We start from the raw sequence: 16,848 nt of genomic DNA, 5'->3' as shown, positions 1-16,848 counted from the left end.
GGATTCATGGGATGTTATGCGTGGTTAGTACTGCTGGAAACTTGGACCTTGAAGGCTCAAATGATCAAAAAACTTGAGGTATTCGAGATGTGGCTCTATGGACGCATCCTGTAGATACCCTGGACTGATAGAGTCACCAAGGACGAAGTACTAAGAAGCATTGGTCGCAAAAAAAGCTGTTGACAATTATTAAACAGAAATCTAAACCTCCACGCCACAATAGGATTCATGGGATGTTATGCGTGGTTAGTACTGCTGGAAACTTGGACCTTGAAGGCTCAAATGATCAAAAAACTTGAGGTATTCGAGATGTGGCTCTATGGACGCATCCTGTAGATACCCTGGACTGATAGAGTCACCAAGGACGAAGTACTAAGACGCATTGGTCGCAAAAAAAGCTATTGACAATTATTAAACAGAAATCTAAACCTCCACGTCAGAATAGGATTCATGGGATGTTATGTGTGGTTAGTACTGCTGGAAACTTGGACCTTGAAGGCTCAAATGATCAAAAAACTTGAGGTATTCGAGATGTGGCTCTATGGACGCATCCCGGACTGATGGAATCACCAAGGACAAAGTACTAAGACGCATTGGTCGCAAAAGAAAGCTGTTGACATCAACGACATCAATGTATGCTGCAAGAGACATAGATTTCGTAGCCAAAAAACCATTTATTGATTCAGTTAAACTAAAAGGTGAATATCTGGACGTAAATCACAATAATCTGTTAGTGGTCTTTCATTTTTGAGAAAAAAGCACGAAGAATCATTTGGATTGAAAAATTTAAGTAGATGGACAGTTCAAAGGTAATTATTCTATCCAGGAAACGTTAGAGACTATAGGTTGGTTGCAAAAACTGGAATTAACCAGATTGGAGTAAAGTTTTGATCTATATTTTGTAAAGGAAAGAAACCAATGCAATATTGTTGAAAGAACATCGAGAAGCATCATTTATGGTGGTCCTTATTGACTTTGTTATTGTGGATGAAGGATCCATGATGGAACTAAGTAACATGACAACCAATTCAGATGAACATTTGGAAGATATCAGTCCGATTACGTCCCACCACGATCTTGAATGAATAATCAGAAGAATTTCACTTATTAAGTGATTGATTTTATCTATAAAATAGGCGTGAATTAAATTTTTTTACCTCAGTTGTCTGTTGGGGCGCTTAGAAGTTTCGTGTCTGTAAAATATTCCGGGTTGGTTTGTTCATGTGATTAACGCTAGACCCGGGTAACTTTTAACGTGTTCTTAAAATTGGCATGAATAATTCAAAAGGTACGTTAAAGTTCTGACTGTTAATTTTTTTTTTTGGTTCGCGGTGCCAATACCCGGATTATATATTAAGTTTAATAATATAAAAAAAAAACAAAACTCAGCTAAAAATCTTATTAATTATACAGTGAAAGGATTGATTATCATCTATTTTAATGTGCATGTCTGTTTAGAAGATAATTGATAGGAGATTGACGGTAGGTATGTATTTATACAGATTTTTTGATGTTTCGATTACAAACCTCTCGGGAATTGCTGAAAGACATCATTTTGAATAATTTTAAACGTTGTTACCTGAGTACGAACATTGGGTTTCTCGTTCTTGTATCATGAAAATCATATTAAACGATGTTATGAAATTTTTATACACAAGAAAGTTTTAAAACCAAATTTCTAATGCAAAAATTAGAATCTTAAAATCTTTTTTTCGGTACAAATGATATGTCTTGAGCCTCTAACTAATCTGTAGTTATTCTGACGTAGTGAATCGGTCAAAATATAATGATTTCCAACCCTTTTCTACTCCTACTACCCAAAAACTCTTCAATACACAGGGAGATTATCTTCTTTCGAGACTACGAATGGTATGTCTTCAGCTTTAACTAATCTCTGGTTATTCTGTCGAATGATGATGAATAAATCGTCATTGGGATAATTTTCTTCGTCATTTTTGTTAAATCCATCATTGACTTCAATTTTTGAATGTGGTATCCATGATAACAATTCTTAGGCCCGGCGCAAGTTGAGACGCAGTCAACACGTGCGTGCAGGGCTGCACAGTTTTTGTAACTCTTGTTGTCTAATGGGTCCGCGCGAATTGAGAGGCAGAGCAGGGCAGGACGTGGCCAATGTGGCACTCGTGAGTGTCACACAGAAACTGCGTTACACTCGCACAGTTGCCAACTATACGAAAATTAAATTGATACAACGATTGCACACGAACTTAATTTAAAGAATGGTAAGTATCTCCGAATTTCATTTAAATATAGTTTATAACTAATACAGTTGACTAACTCATTTGTTTTCACAATGTTATAAGAAGAAACTGGACTCGACGAGGCCTATAAAGTCCTTAGTAATTTGACTAACAGCATTCTTAGAAAATAGTAATTGGTAACGAAAACTGCGCCACACAGTTTTCTCGAGATGCCTTCCCTTGCGCTGTGCTGCCCTGCACTTGTTCAATTGCAATTCTGCGCAACTAATTTTTATTGTATTTTCTTTCTTTTCCGATGTTTAGCTTCCTTTCTCTTCAGTTTTCGACTGATAGACGTGCGGAATACCCGAAATCGGCGAACCAACCTTGGAGTTCCCAATTTGTCTTTTGCACATTCCACCAATCTAATCGACTGTCAGTTTTTGACAACTTTGTCGCATATTTGACTTGTACGACATAACTAAGTTAAAATTTGATAAAAATTGAAATGACATATGAAAATTGAAAGGAATTCTGTGGTAAAATTGAACAATAAAACAATTTTGTAAATTATTTATTGTTTTAATTGAAATCTTTATTTGCTTTTACGTTAATATCAAGTAGTGTTCTTTCTAATTGGTAAACGTCAGTTATTATCTCATTAAAAACACTGAAACATGTAAAATATTTCAACACGCAATTATTTAGTATTCACTCTCATATAAATCTGACTTTTACATAATTATTTTTAAAGAAATGAGCAACGTTGTCATATCGTAAACGGTACTTGATAATGAAAGTTTATAACCCCCACACGGGGAAAATTCGATGTGGACCATATCTGGTGTTATCCCGATGGAAAAGTCCTTTCTTTTTCTTCAAATGCGGTCGATTTTTCGCAATTCCTCCCTTAATCTCATCAAGCTCCTGCTATCTATGTCTTTGAAGATGGCCGTTGAACGTAATCCCAAAAAACGGTTACCGTGGTTCTCCCAGTCGACGAAACCATCTTTCAAAGCATGTTCGCCCTTTGTAAATCACTGTATTAACTGTTTTTCCATTCCAGAAGTGTAGTTGTGGATCCTGTTTTCATTTATATACGACTGAATTTGCCTAACCTCGCAAATTTTTGGTCCAAAGTAGCACCCAACGCGTAGTTAGCTTCTACAGTCTATGCCTATGGGCGTTGGTCTCTGGAAACGGCGCAACTTCCTTCCTGATCACTTCGCTATCTTGAGACGCCTCTCCCGGGTGCGTTTAAGTATGGAACAATGAGTAGGTAGAAGGTTTTGGGTTTTCCAAAAGTCAGGTATATTCGGAAGGATCTAATTGTATGCTATTTGGACATTGAAAAGATTACATAGAATTTCCTGGGTCATGTATCGGTCAGTCAGGTGTAGATGGATGATCGTTTTATTGAGGGAATTTGTTGGGAGAAATGTCCACCTGTATTAAGTATTTTTAAATGCCAAATGGTCGCCACGTGTCTATAGCCTCTTCTATTTTCCTAACTTTAATCCGAAAGTCGTCCAGTGAACTTTTCCGATGATATCGCTGGTTTTTGACCGCCCGGAACGATTGTCGTCAGTCAAGCTGCTGATAAGTCACGTTTGAATTCAGCTACCCAAAATTATACGGTCGTAAATGATGATGCAGAGTCTCTATATAGTGTTTAACTCTTCTTTCATGATCCATGCACATTTTCGTATGTTGTACTTGTCTAATGATAGAATATCTGATGCAGTTTTCTTTTTCGCCTCTCAATATCATTACACATAAACAAAACAGTCATATTTTCATGAAAAAGAAACTTCAAATCCAGACAAATCAACAACGAAAACATATAAAAATATCTAACAATTAAAATGTTAAAGAAAAATGTGATTTAGAAACTGCTGTTGCTAAAAGTATGTTTTTAATCAATTCCTTTAGACAATTGAAAATTTGTAGTTGTGGCAACGTCGGATATTCGTCGTAACCAACGAATAGAAAACGTGGGAACTTTTACGTATTGACGAGAGAAAGAGACGAGCGAGTAATCGAAGGAGATATACTTGAAATTCATCCAATTTCTCGACGAAAAACTTCACCGGCAACTTCTGAATTTTATGAAAACTTATTTGATTCGCTGTTTTTTCTAGGCTCGATATTGGGTTTTAAATTTATTTTAAAAACTAAATTACGTATGTGAAATAAATTAATGACCGTATTGAGGAAAAACAAACAAAAATTTTCATAACAAAAACATTAAATATGATCGGCGACGTGATTTGGGTTGAAGTTGAAACAGAAAAACTTGGGATACAAATCCCAATAAATCGCCGCGGAATTGATTTAAATTCAGAAAGAAAATACGTGAAACAACTGAAGACGCTGACAAAGCAAAAGCAGTTTTCCAGTTTCCTTAAAAAAGGGAAAATATGAAAATTTTTTTAAACTTTGAACTTGGCAGGTCTTCATATAGATTGGGCTTTCAATATGACGAGGATGATGAGAAGACAATTTGGAACATTTTTGCGATTCTTCTGCATAAAAAGGATTTTCAATGTTTGATTTAAAATGCTCAATCTGTTTCTTGAATTATACAAGAAGGAAGCTTTGATGTTAGTTTTCTATAGTTCTAATCCATAAATTGAGATCTTGATAAAACCATTATCTTCCCTCGCCAAAATTTTGCCATGGATCTGACGGAGCAAGGTCTAAATGCTTGATGTGGTACAAGTTCTTCAATGTGATTCCCCGGAACTTTCACAGTACGTAGTTTAGGAGACAGTTAGAAACGTTTCCATAGAAAACATGGAAAAAATTCCATCAAATGTTTTGCACGGATAAAACGTGGGTCCACCTCTTCACACCCGAAGCAAAAGAAAAGGGAAAACCAAATCCAAAAAAGACAAAGACCGTTCCATCTGCAGGCAAAGTTATGGCGTCGGTTTTATGGGATGCGCGTGAGATAATTTCCACTGACTATCTTGGAAAAAGAAAAACTATGAACGGTAAGTATTATTGCAACGTTTGAACGAATAATTTAAGCAGAAATGACCGTTGATGTTTGTTAGAGCACCGTACTAGCAAAGAGTTTGCTTGAAATTTTGGATTTCTAATCAAATTGCAGCTACGGAATCGTTGGAAAATCATGCAGAAATGTTTAAAGACGCATTTGAATGACACAAAGCATCCAGTGAAGTCGTCGAAATCTTGCCTTATCAAAAAAGTTGTTAAAACGGTTCTCGGTCGTTAACAGAAAGATAGTAGAGTTGTCTCAATATATTTTGATTAATTTTTTGGATATTAAGCGTGTTAATGCTAGACTCGTACCAAGAAATGTGAAAAATGTCGAGTATACGTTTAAAAAAAAGCTACTTTGATCAGAAGCGACAAGAGGTGGATATAACCAATGCAATAAGTTCGTTTCAGAGGCTCAAACGGTCAATAAGGAGTTCGACTCGAATGTTTTGAATCAATTTGTAAACAATTGACAGATTTTTCAACCCGATAATGCGTCGTCACTTTCCAGCATGATTTTTCGGTCGAAAACGAAACGTTTGAATCCCTGAATGACTCAAAAATTTACTTGACATGCTTATGTTGATCTCGGAAGGGGCTTAATTTGAAAGTGATCTATTCATAAAGTGACGAGGAATCACTAAAAAGATTCACGAAACGAATGAAACATCGATTCGATTTACCATCACCTAGTGAAATGTAGAGAATTAATTTCGCCTCATCATTGATTCACACTCGCAAATACGCTACCGATATGAACACACATTAATTAATGACTCTAGTTAATTACAATAATTGACCTTACTAATTGATTGATAGGAAATTATCACAGACATACGTGGTTGTTGGCTTGTTTTGTTATCACGAGTGAATTTACGTTTATTCAAACCTTGATATCAAAGGGGAGCCGGAAAATTCCGTTTTAATTGGTTAATTAGCCGTAGAAAGTGAAACCGAACGTCGTATTGGGGGTTTTATATACAAAATAATCGTTAACACGTAAAAAAAATATATTCAAAATCAATGTAAAAGCCTAAAAAAAAAAGAAAGTTGTCATATATATTATCGAATATTGTTTGAACTCTTATTCGGAAACTCTCAGTTCGTATGGTATTTAAAAATTAATTTTGGATGTATTTAAAACACTTTGTAGATTTTACGAGACCAGAGGAGTTGAAGTTGGCAACACTGCATTTTTAGATACCCCTTCGAGGTTAAGAAACAGGAAAATTTCGTTGAGAGTCAGATCTGGTCAAACGGAAATGAGAGATTATTGAATTTTAGCGATGGAAAAGCATTTTTTTTTTCTTTCAAATGCGATCATTTTAGAGCAATTTCTTCCTTTAGACACTATATCAAGCGATAATGCCTAATACTCTCCATTTGGTGAACTTTTTCGTACTTTGTGGCCGCGCTGAACGTTCATCTTCACGATGCACGAACACAAACCTATAGAAGTCACAGAAAACAGAAAAATTGTTGCAAAAAAATGAAATTGGCAACGTTAATGATATTCCTAACGATTTACCGGAAGATATATAACAGAAAATATTTCTCCTAAACGCAATAGATGTTGAAATCTTCATGTTATGATCTAAAACTTATCAGACAACCCTTGTATACATTAAAAATGGATAATTTAAATAAGAATCTCGAAGTAATATAGAGGAACCGGCAACGTGGCGACAATAACAAGGTGGATAGTGAAAGAAATAGGAATAAAGATGTATGAATTAATAATACGAGGGTGGTTCAAATATAAACCGGGATCTTGCTATGAAAAAAAATTATTACAGTGCCGAAATTTCTAACAATTTTCTTCACATCTCCGGAAGCTTTTGAAAACCTTCTTTAAATAAATCTCTCTGTTTGGCACCCAAGTATTGCTTCCGAATCGCAGTCTTCCAAACGCCTCTTTCAAAGGATCAAATAAATAATACTCGCATAGGGACAAATCGGGATTATAAGGAGGGTGTTCCAGTGTTTTTTAACGTTACGCTTTGATCTGTAGACAGTTCCACCTTGTTATTTAGGAGAATTACTATAATACTACGTGTTGACGCTACTTGAAATTCAGAAAATCGTTCAAGAATTATTTGGCTACGCTGATGCCTAATTCTACAGAGCCATATCGTGTATAGAACTGCGTGGGTTTCCAAAAAAAAAATGGCCTCGGCCTTTTCGGAAAGCGAGACAACATAATACACAATAGTTTTCGATAAATTTCCGCATAATCTTTAACCAAAAACCGAATAATGATGCGTTGCCAACAGATAATGGTACATTCAGATTTATATTTGAATCACCCTCGTAAATTAAACTGAATTTGGAAAGAAAAGGAGAACAAAGCTCAGTTCGATTGGCTTAATGAGCACTGTGAGTTTTTTAAATAAAAATAATTTACTATTATTTTAGAATTTATAAAAATGTATGTACGACATTTGTCTACTCAATGGGGTTTCAAATATTTCTTTCTTCACTTTGACTTTATATATACTATAAAACATCCGCATAAATCATTTGAAATTCATCAAATTTTCCATTGCAATTGATTTCTTTGGAAAAATCTCGTTGTTGTTAGTCATAAATCAATCAACGGTATCATATACGTAAAAGAACAGATGATTTTCCACGCAGATGATGGATTTATTACTATTTTTAGATTTTTCTAGTCTAACGAAAGCTGGAAGTACTCGGTGATATCAATTTATCGCTTTAATTTCGAAATAAATTAGATTAAAAGGTAGAAAAAGGAAACGACTATAAGAAAAAAACAAAAAACATTAAAAAAATTCGTCTAATTATTAAATAAAACTGGTACTCACTTCAAATTGGGTTTGGCTTTGTTGATGATCACCTCACAAATAGGGCAGTAGCTGTTGTCCTGCAGGAATTTGATAATGCAACTCCTGCAAACTGGAACGGAACAAAAAAATCGCAGGATAAATTCCCTTTGTTACGATAACAATGTTCAACTAATCAAATTTCATCGTAAAATGATCTTATTCTCAACGTATGGAACAAAAATTTCGAAACAAACAAATAATTTTAACAATTCATTCATTCAGAATTTTTTTCGTAATATATAGTTGACGAGAAGTATTATATATTAAAGGGAAATATTCCAACCCTTATCCTACACTTTTCTACTCGATATACCCCAAAACTCTTCAATAGAGTGAGCCTGGGATACATTTGGTGGATCAACTTCTTTAGGTACAAATGGTATATGGTGAACCTCCGGTTTTTCTCTAATTATTCCGTCATAGTCACCAATGGCTAGATTCGACAAAAATATAATGATTTCCAGCCCTTATACTCAATATTGCCCAAATTAGAGCGATCCTGGAGAACATTTGGGGGATGATCTTCTTTCGGTACAAATTGTATAGCGTTTACCTCTAATCAACTTTGGTTATTCTGACGTAGTAACAAGACTAGATCATTTCGTCATTGAATTGACGTTTATACAACGCCTCACCTCACACGTGCCCTACATAAAGACGTGAAATGTCAATATTAAAAAGACAACATTCGTCACAACAAGAAGAAGATGTTCATCTTCCTAATTATAGTCCATGTGGATTCGATTGACGTGAAATGGAATCCTGCATCTTTTTCGTAACTTGTAGAATGGTGAATCATCTATTAGAGCCATCTTATTCTTCTTCTCAATCCAAGGTGTCTTCAGGATGCGTCTCAATCTCAAATGCCTCAAGTTTTTTTATCAATTGAGCTTTCCAGGTCTGTACCGACAGTACTGACCACAGAGCCAGCCAGCCAGACAGTATATTTCGTATCAAAATGACGATAAAATGAAAGGTAAGTAAGAATATAATTTGCGTCTAATCTACTTAATATACAGAACGTCTTCCAATTACCTAGCCAACTAAATTGATGGCTCTTTGAACAATTGAAAGAATGCAATGATTATAAACGGATCGCCGTAGAGAAAATTATATTTAAATTGAATTAAAACCACTTACACGAATGTAAACATTCGGATATCGTCGTCGCGTCTATTAAATATCCCTTACAGAGATAACACGTCAGATACGGGTTTATCTCTGTCAGTTTTATCTTCTCTGGTCGTTGTTTTATTTGCTGCTGCTCCATGTCGTTCTGATAATACCTGGAAACAATACACACACAGTTTTTATAAAAATATATGAAAAAATTCATCTCTAAAAAGCAACTACTAACATTTATTTGGTAAACTAGTCTTCATACTACAGGGTAAGACACAAATTAATGTACTTCATTAATATAAGTTATATTTAAAAGATGATTTTGCATTATGAAGCAGCTGTTGGATCAATATGTTTATGATATTAAGATGAATAAAAGATTAGTGCGTTCTGGGGAACTAGAGGTGCAAAATTAACAATTATTTGATTAAATTTAGTCTCCCAATTGAAGATTGCGTATGTTCGAGACGAAATTGTATGAAAGGTTGTTGTTAAATCTTTTGAAACATTGAAATTATGTTACAAATACATCTAAGTACCAATTGCATTCAGCATATCTCTTTTTACGATAGCCAAATATTCGGCAGTTTTAGAGCATGTGGTTGATACGATTTCGGCTAAATCGATGGATAAGATCGCGTTAACACATTTTCAAAAATGTCTTTTTCCACGAAGTTTGGGGATGGAACTTTCGGTTTTAACTTAACCAATCCGTCGTTAGAATATGTATAAGCAATTCTATAACTTTGAAAACATCGAAGAATTAGAAATTTGCCAAAATTTGTGAAATGAAAAGAGTTTATTGAGTGATACATTGAAAAATAAATGAATTCGCGGATCTGTTCCAACATATTTACGTAGAACGATATTTCAAATGCCTACAGAGAGTCGAAATTCAGTTAAAAAGTATCATGATTGCAAAAGAGTTCTCGGTGTTGTGTCTCATCATCGTTTTTTTGGAAAAAACCGCGTGGAAATTGAAAATTTACTGGTAATCTGACAGCATTACCAACGTCCCACTTGCTCAAAACGAATTTTTATGTTTTTTTTGTGTTTCTTCAATAGAATATGCGAAAATAAATTTATCTCTTTCTTAAATTCTTTAAATAATATAGCGGAATTAATTTTTACAAGTTTTCTGTGTTTTTTTTGGAAATAAACGTCTCGTTCAAGGTTACGTTGGTTAATTAAAATTAACAATTTCAATTGTAGTCAAGCGATATTAAAAATCATTGTTTGAAAAGTCGGGTATGCAAATACGTCGTTGTCGCATTAGAACAATGGCAAGTTTTAAAATTCTCCCGACGATCATGTGTCGTCCATGTCCGTCTGCATTCCTACCGCGTTTCGTGCTTATGCACTCGATTCTCTCTGACGTAATTTAAATTTTACTCGTGCTCTTTACATACAGTGATCAGTTTTATATATACACTACCGGCCTAAAGTCGAAAACTTATCACATAATTCATTCATTAAAAAAAACAACAAAAGAAATAAACATAACAAAAAAAAACAAAAAACTACAGAACAAACAAAAATAACAAATAAAAAACAACAAAAGAAACGAAAACAACAAATAAAAAACAAAACGAAACCAAAATATCATAAAAACAAATAAAAAACAACAAAATGAACTAAAATAACAAAAAAAAAAACAGATGAAAAACAACAAAAGAAACAAAAAGAACAAGATAAAACAGCAAAAGAAACCAAAATAATGAAAAAGTAAATGAAACAAAAATTAAAAAATAACTTCAAAAGGAACAAGAATAACAAATAAAATCTAAAGAAGAAACAAAAGTAATAAAAAAAAAACAAAGAAAAAATAACAAATGAAACAAAAATAACAAATAGAAAACGGCAAAAGAAACAAAAATATCAAAAAAACAAATAAAAAACAACAAAAGAATCGAAAATCCCAAAAATCAGGTGAAAAACAAAAGAAACAAATAAAAACCAACAAAAGAAACCAAAACAAATGAAAAACAAGAAAAAAAAACAAAAAAAAAATAAAAAAAAACAAAAATAACAAATTAAAAACAATAAAAGAAACGAAAATAACAAATAAAAAACAAGATAAGAAACAAAAATAACAAAAAAACAATAGAAGGAACGAAAATAACAGAAAAACAAATAAAAAAACAAAAATAACAAATGAAAAACAAAAGAAACCAAAATAACAAAAAAAAAACAATAGAAGGAACGAAAATAACAAATAAAAAACACCAAAATGAACAAAAATTACAAAAAAAATAGATGAAAAACAACAAAATGATCAAAAATACAGATAAAAAACAACAAAAGAAAATCCCAAAAATCAGGTAAAAAACAAAAGAAACAAATAAAAACCAACAAAACAAATGAAAAACAAGAGAAGAAACAAAAAAAATAAAAATAACAAATAAAAAACAAAATGAAACCAAAATATCATACAAACGAATAAAAAACAACAAAATGAACTAAAATAACAAAAAAAAACAGATGAAAAACAACGAAAGAACCGAAAAGAACAAGATAAAACAGCAAAAGGAACCAAAATATCAAAACAACAAGAGAAACGAAAATCCCAAAAATTAGGTAAAAAACAAAAGAAACGAAAAAAAACAGATAAAAAACAACAAAATGATCAAAAATACAGATAAAAAACAACAAAAGAAACGAAAATAACAAAAAAAAACAACAAAAGAAACAAACGTAAAAAATGAAAAACAGCCAAAGAAACCAAAATAAGGAAGAAATCAAAAAAACAAAGAAAAAACATCAAAAGGAAGCTATCTAGAAAAAATCGAATGAATTTCGAGAAATTAATTCGAAGGCATTGAGGTCGAAACGTATTAAAAATGTGATTATCAATATGAGGAGCGCATATAGGATTCATCTATCACAATTTTCGGAAAATGTAAGAGAAAAATTGTGGAAATTAAAAAATAAAAGATCATTTATCACCGTCAAACGTACATCCACATCGACGACGACGCGAGGTGTTTGGTTCTAAAACAAAACATGTATATATATAATAGGAAAATGATGTATCCGCGAACAGTCGAGGTGTGAAAAAGCATATTCTTATAATCTCGGTCATGAACATCAATCAATTTACGAAAAACATTTTTCATTTGGGCGGTTATTGATTTGTATCTTTCTTTTCTATAAGTGAAAGTTCATCTAGGTCTAATACATGTGCTTTTGGTTTTTTCCCACAACTCCCTTTTTTTTTTCAGCAGTTATAAGCGCATCTAAATTAATATTTTTTTTTAAGATATTATTTGTAAAAAGGTTCATACTAAAAGGGCTCGAGAAGGTACTAAAGGGTTCACCCCATTAAATAAAACATTTTTTCTACTACCATGCGTAAAGTACATAATTTAAACACACTTTCGAGTGCGTAAAACATTACTTTACGCACTAATAAGTAAATCAACATACTTTAAAGTATTAGTACATAAAACGTATTATTAAGGTCTCCGTTGTATAGTGGTAGTGCGGGAAGTCCCAGGTTCAAGTCGCGCCGATGACATGTTTTATTTTTCTACTTATGATTTGTTAATTTGTTCTAATCTTGATTAAAATGTTCAAAATAATTATTATTTTCGCTGGTAGAAAAAATATTGTATGCAATTCGTGTGTAAATGTCTTTTTTCGATTCATGTGATTGTTGCACTCGTAGAAAAAGTAGTACTTTATGCACTTTTGATATAAATAACTACTTAGTATGTTTATTTATTTTATACATACTTTGAAAAATTGAAAAAAAAATGGGCTCAACCGGGATTTGAACCCGGGACCTCTCGCACCCAAAGCGAGAATCATACCCCTAGACCATTGAGCCGCGATATTTACAGATTGTTATAAACAATGAAAAAGAAGAAAGGGAAATATTAATTTCTAAATTAAAAAGAGAATTTCGTCAAAATTTAGCTATTAATGTAGAAAATTAATGAAAAATTACATATACGAAAAATATAAAATGTTTGTGACAGACGAAAAAACGTTTGGTTTTAACCTAAAAATGTATCTGTTTTTCTGTATCTTTGGACGTCGATTTCTATATATAAAAAAAGAGATATGAATATACCATAGCGTTTAAGTAAGATAGAGATAAAGGTCGTAATTCCTTTTTCACACAACACTAAAACGTCATAATTCACCCGTTCCCCTACGCGCCTTTTCGGGCGGCAGAATCTTCATTAGAGCAAATGTACTTGCTGAAAGTACACTAGGTGGTCGTGCCTATGCAAACAATCTGTTAAATTGTGGGGAATTCTCAGAGGGTAGGAAAATTACGTAATTTGTATGCTACGTTTTGTAATTTTATCACTTGTATTCGAAATAATAGAATTTTTATAATGATAATTTTATTTTAGAAAATACAAATTTGTTCTTAACAACCAAATATCGTCTATTACCTTTTTTATATAACTAATGGATCTCGAGGGCGTAAAGGTTTTGGGGGTACAAATACAGGACAAAAGAAAAAATACACGTCATGATTTATATCATTACAGCTAGAGGGAGGTTTTTAAATAAAAATAGAGTATAAGGATCCGTTTTAAGTTTTTTGCAGACCACGGTGAATCGAGATGGTGCTTTATTACAAAAAATCGAAGCGCCTTGATCGGTACACCGTTTTTGGTTCAATTCACGTCGAAAATCATAGAAACTAGATCAAGACACATCATTCTTGAAGCAATGAGGACACCATAAAGGCTGAATACCTTCAACGAATTGCTGGCAACTAGGCAAACGGAAATTTGTACCCAGAGGGCTTGGAAGAACAAAACATCAACAGAAATTAGTGAAGGGGTAACTCGTAATGCTAAATAATTTAACCCAACTGGGTACCAGATGATTAGCTTCCGGAGGAAACCCAAAAATACGAAAGTTTTTTCTCGTTCGAGACTTCCATTCCAAGACAAGTTAAAATATAGAACATGGAATTATCAAACATTGCAAAATCAATATTATTTTCTATTTCCAAAAATTGGCACACGGTAAATATGATTATTCCGATATTTTTTTTAATTGTTGGACGTCACTGATTGTACTTCCAAGTCGGACGTCTCTTGGGTTATACAAAGATTGAATGAAACCAACTGACAACCCGCAATGAGTCATCCGAAATCTAATGGAAACTCCTATATAAGAGATGAACGTATAAAGGGCTGATCGTTGTTTAGTTAGGGCTGAATTGTGAGTAGGGTTACCGATTTAAGCATGTTGTAATTAGTACGATCACTTGCGCGTATTTCGTGAACCAACTTTATGAAAAGATATTCTCTATTTTCCGGAATCTCTAAGCTATATTCAAAAGCTAATTTTAGCGTTGTTGTGAGATCGTGAAGCTCCAAAAATCAATTTCGAGTTTGTGGCTAATAATAATAAAACAAATCGTTATATCAACAAATTTTGATTTATCGTTTTCAAATTTTTAGAGACGGATAGATACGAGATTTTTTTTAATTTTTCCCCATGTTGCACTGATAATTTTATGGGTATTTCTACATATTTTCAGACTAAAATTGAAGCAAAACACATGTTTTCAGTAAAAAGGTGCTGGGTCATAAATAACCTTAAAAACGACGATACAAATAACAAAGGGCACATAGTCGCCACAAACTCAATTCCAGAGTGGATTCGCAAGATTTTAAGAATAAAAGAAAGAGACAGAACCTTTTGAATACATATTTAGACCAAAATGTAAAAAGAAACCAACGAACCTCCCTCTCTCAATATTCCGATTCAACTAATAATCTTGAAGATGTTTTTCAAGTCCCTTTGGCCTCATTAACCTAAGTTTGTGTTGATTCGGTGGATTCATATACCCGTCCTCTTTTCTCTCTAATTTTTATATAACACGGTTCAGAAATGTTGAGCATTATCAATACATAATAAAATTAGTTGTAAGATTTCCGTTAGTATATAAATTATCCTCAAAATAATTACTTCACGTCCTTCGATAAATTATTTAATATTTTTTTGGATTGTTGTCGAAATTCTATTTTCATCAACTGGTTCCCTAGGCCGGCCATATCCAACTACTATGAGGTTTTAACAATTCGGCGATTTCGCGCGATATCTTTGACATGTTTTCAGTAGCAGGCGGTGTATTTACAGTATTTCTTTTAAATATAATAGAGTATATTTATTTATTTCTTTTTGTGCTAGAACTAGTGTAAATGCAGTTAGTTTTAAATAAATAGTCGAACGAATTAGTGAAATAAAATATTCAATTATATATTTTTAAGTAAATTATTGTGAGTTAAGTGTATTGTATAGTGTGTAAATTAATTAAAAAGTAAGAGACAATGTTTAGAATTGGATTTAATAACATTTAATCACCAAAAGTATTAATTTCATGGCAAAAAAAGTTTTATTTCGTAATAAGTAAAATCTCTAGCTGGCAGTTAACGTGTTAATTCAACTTTTTGTTTAAAATATTAATAATTATATCAATATTATGAATTTAATTATTCAGTTTATTCATTTCGAATTTTTCCCAACATGCGGGTATCACCTGCGGTTCGTACTTCCCAATCAACCCTTGACGATGAATAGGGGTAGCAAATGATTTATATACCTGCGATTAAAGATTACTATCGGTGGCATATACTGAACTACCATTCTATTTATTATATTTAATACGAGGGTTGCTACTTAAGTTTTGAGTTAGACAAATATTATTAATTCGATATGGTTTGTTTTTCGAAATATTCTCCAATTTTGCATGCGTTTGAAACAACTGTCGAAGTATTTTTTTTCCTATACGGTTGAGGTACCTCCAAAAACATCTGATTTGGACGCTTTTTTGATCTACAAGAAATCATTGGGTTCCAAACAAGGATTGTAAAGTGGATGATTCATCAATTCGATGTTTTGACTACTCATAACCACCGTTTTTTTTGCCACCGATGTTTGAGAGCTCGCATTTTCGTGGTGGAAAATTATTCGTCTTGATTACCTCAATCTCATGGTATGTAACATGACGATCTTGCAATATCAGTTCGTCGATGTTTGGCACAACGTCCAATTTTGGACAAAATTCATCTTCTAGCGAAATGTGACCAAGACTAAATTTCGAAAACTAGCGAAGCTCGGTGGTTACAGATGGTGCTAAATAACGAAAAGTAGAAGTGAGTCGATCGACATAATACCACGTCGAAAATCATAGAAAATCATCGCACGAAACTGTCCATTTTTTGACCAAGTTTTCTTTACCAAATTATTTGTATTTTAGTTCTTTTTTGGATGAAATTTCATTTAAAAGAGACAGTGATTTATAAAAAAAAAAAACACGTAAAAAATATCTAAGAAATGAGAGTCCAAATGGATTATCTTCTAATAAACCTGTTATTCGTTTAACCAGTTTGTCATGTATTAAGTCAACAAACAATCATGTTGAAATTAATGAATATATAAAAATGAGTTTAATACGATTCCGCATAATAATTATCGTCGATGTTGTTCTCCATGCATATTTATAAAATGCAAATTTTATACGCTCCTTAAACTGCATTAGGGTTCGTTGCAGCATACCTAATTATATTTAGAGAAATTACAAATCTGCTTTTAAAATTCGACGCGTGTAAAATAGATTCGGCCTTCGATTTTTTTTTTTTGGGAAATATTCAAATGCTTTTATCTAGTCTCATAAAATTTTTGTATCAATTATTAAA

At 32.8% G+C, this 16,848-nt stretch overlaps 1 protein-coding gene and 1 non-coding gene across 3 annotated transcripts in view; both read right to left on the bottom strand.

Moving 5' to 3' along the window:
- The window catches only part of LOC130446480 (polycomb group protein Psc-like), an 80,011-nt gene that overhangs the window by 50,002 nt on the left and 13,161 nt on the right, over window positions 1-16,848 (bottom strand). For both annotated transcript variants that reach the window (XM_056782779.1, XM_056782769.1), the window contains exons 2-3: window positions 9,194-9,339; window positions 8,033-8,123 (exon numbers count right to left, since the gene is read on the bottom strand). In XM_056782779.1, coding sequence (XP_056638757.1) covers window positions 8,033-8,123; window positions 9,194-9,323 — 221 coding nt within the window. In that variant the 5' untranslated portion in view covers window positions 9,324-9,339. The remainder of the gene's footprint in view (window positions 1-8,032; window positions 8,124-9,193; window positions 9,340-16,848) is intronic.
- Trnap-ugg (transfer RNA proline (anticodon UGG)) lies at window positions 12,933-13,004 on the bottom strand. Its single transcript has one exon. It is a non-coding gene; the product is annotated as a tRNA-Pro (tRNA).

The sequence above is a fragment of the Diorhabda sublineata genome, chromosome 1 (assembly GCF_026230105.1).
Source record: "Diorhabda sublineata isolate icDioSubl1.1 chromosome 1, icDioSubl1.1, whole genome shotgun sequence".
Taxonomy (NCBI): domain Eukaryota; kingdom Metazoa; phylum Arthropoda; class Insecta; order Coleoptera; family Chrysomelidae; genus Diorhabda; species Diorhabda sublineata.
Note: the sequence above shows the minus strand (reverse complement) of the source record. Positions and strands in the feature narration are given on the sequence as shown.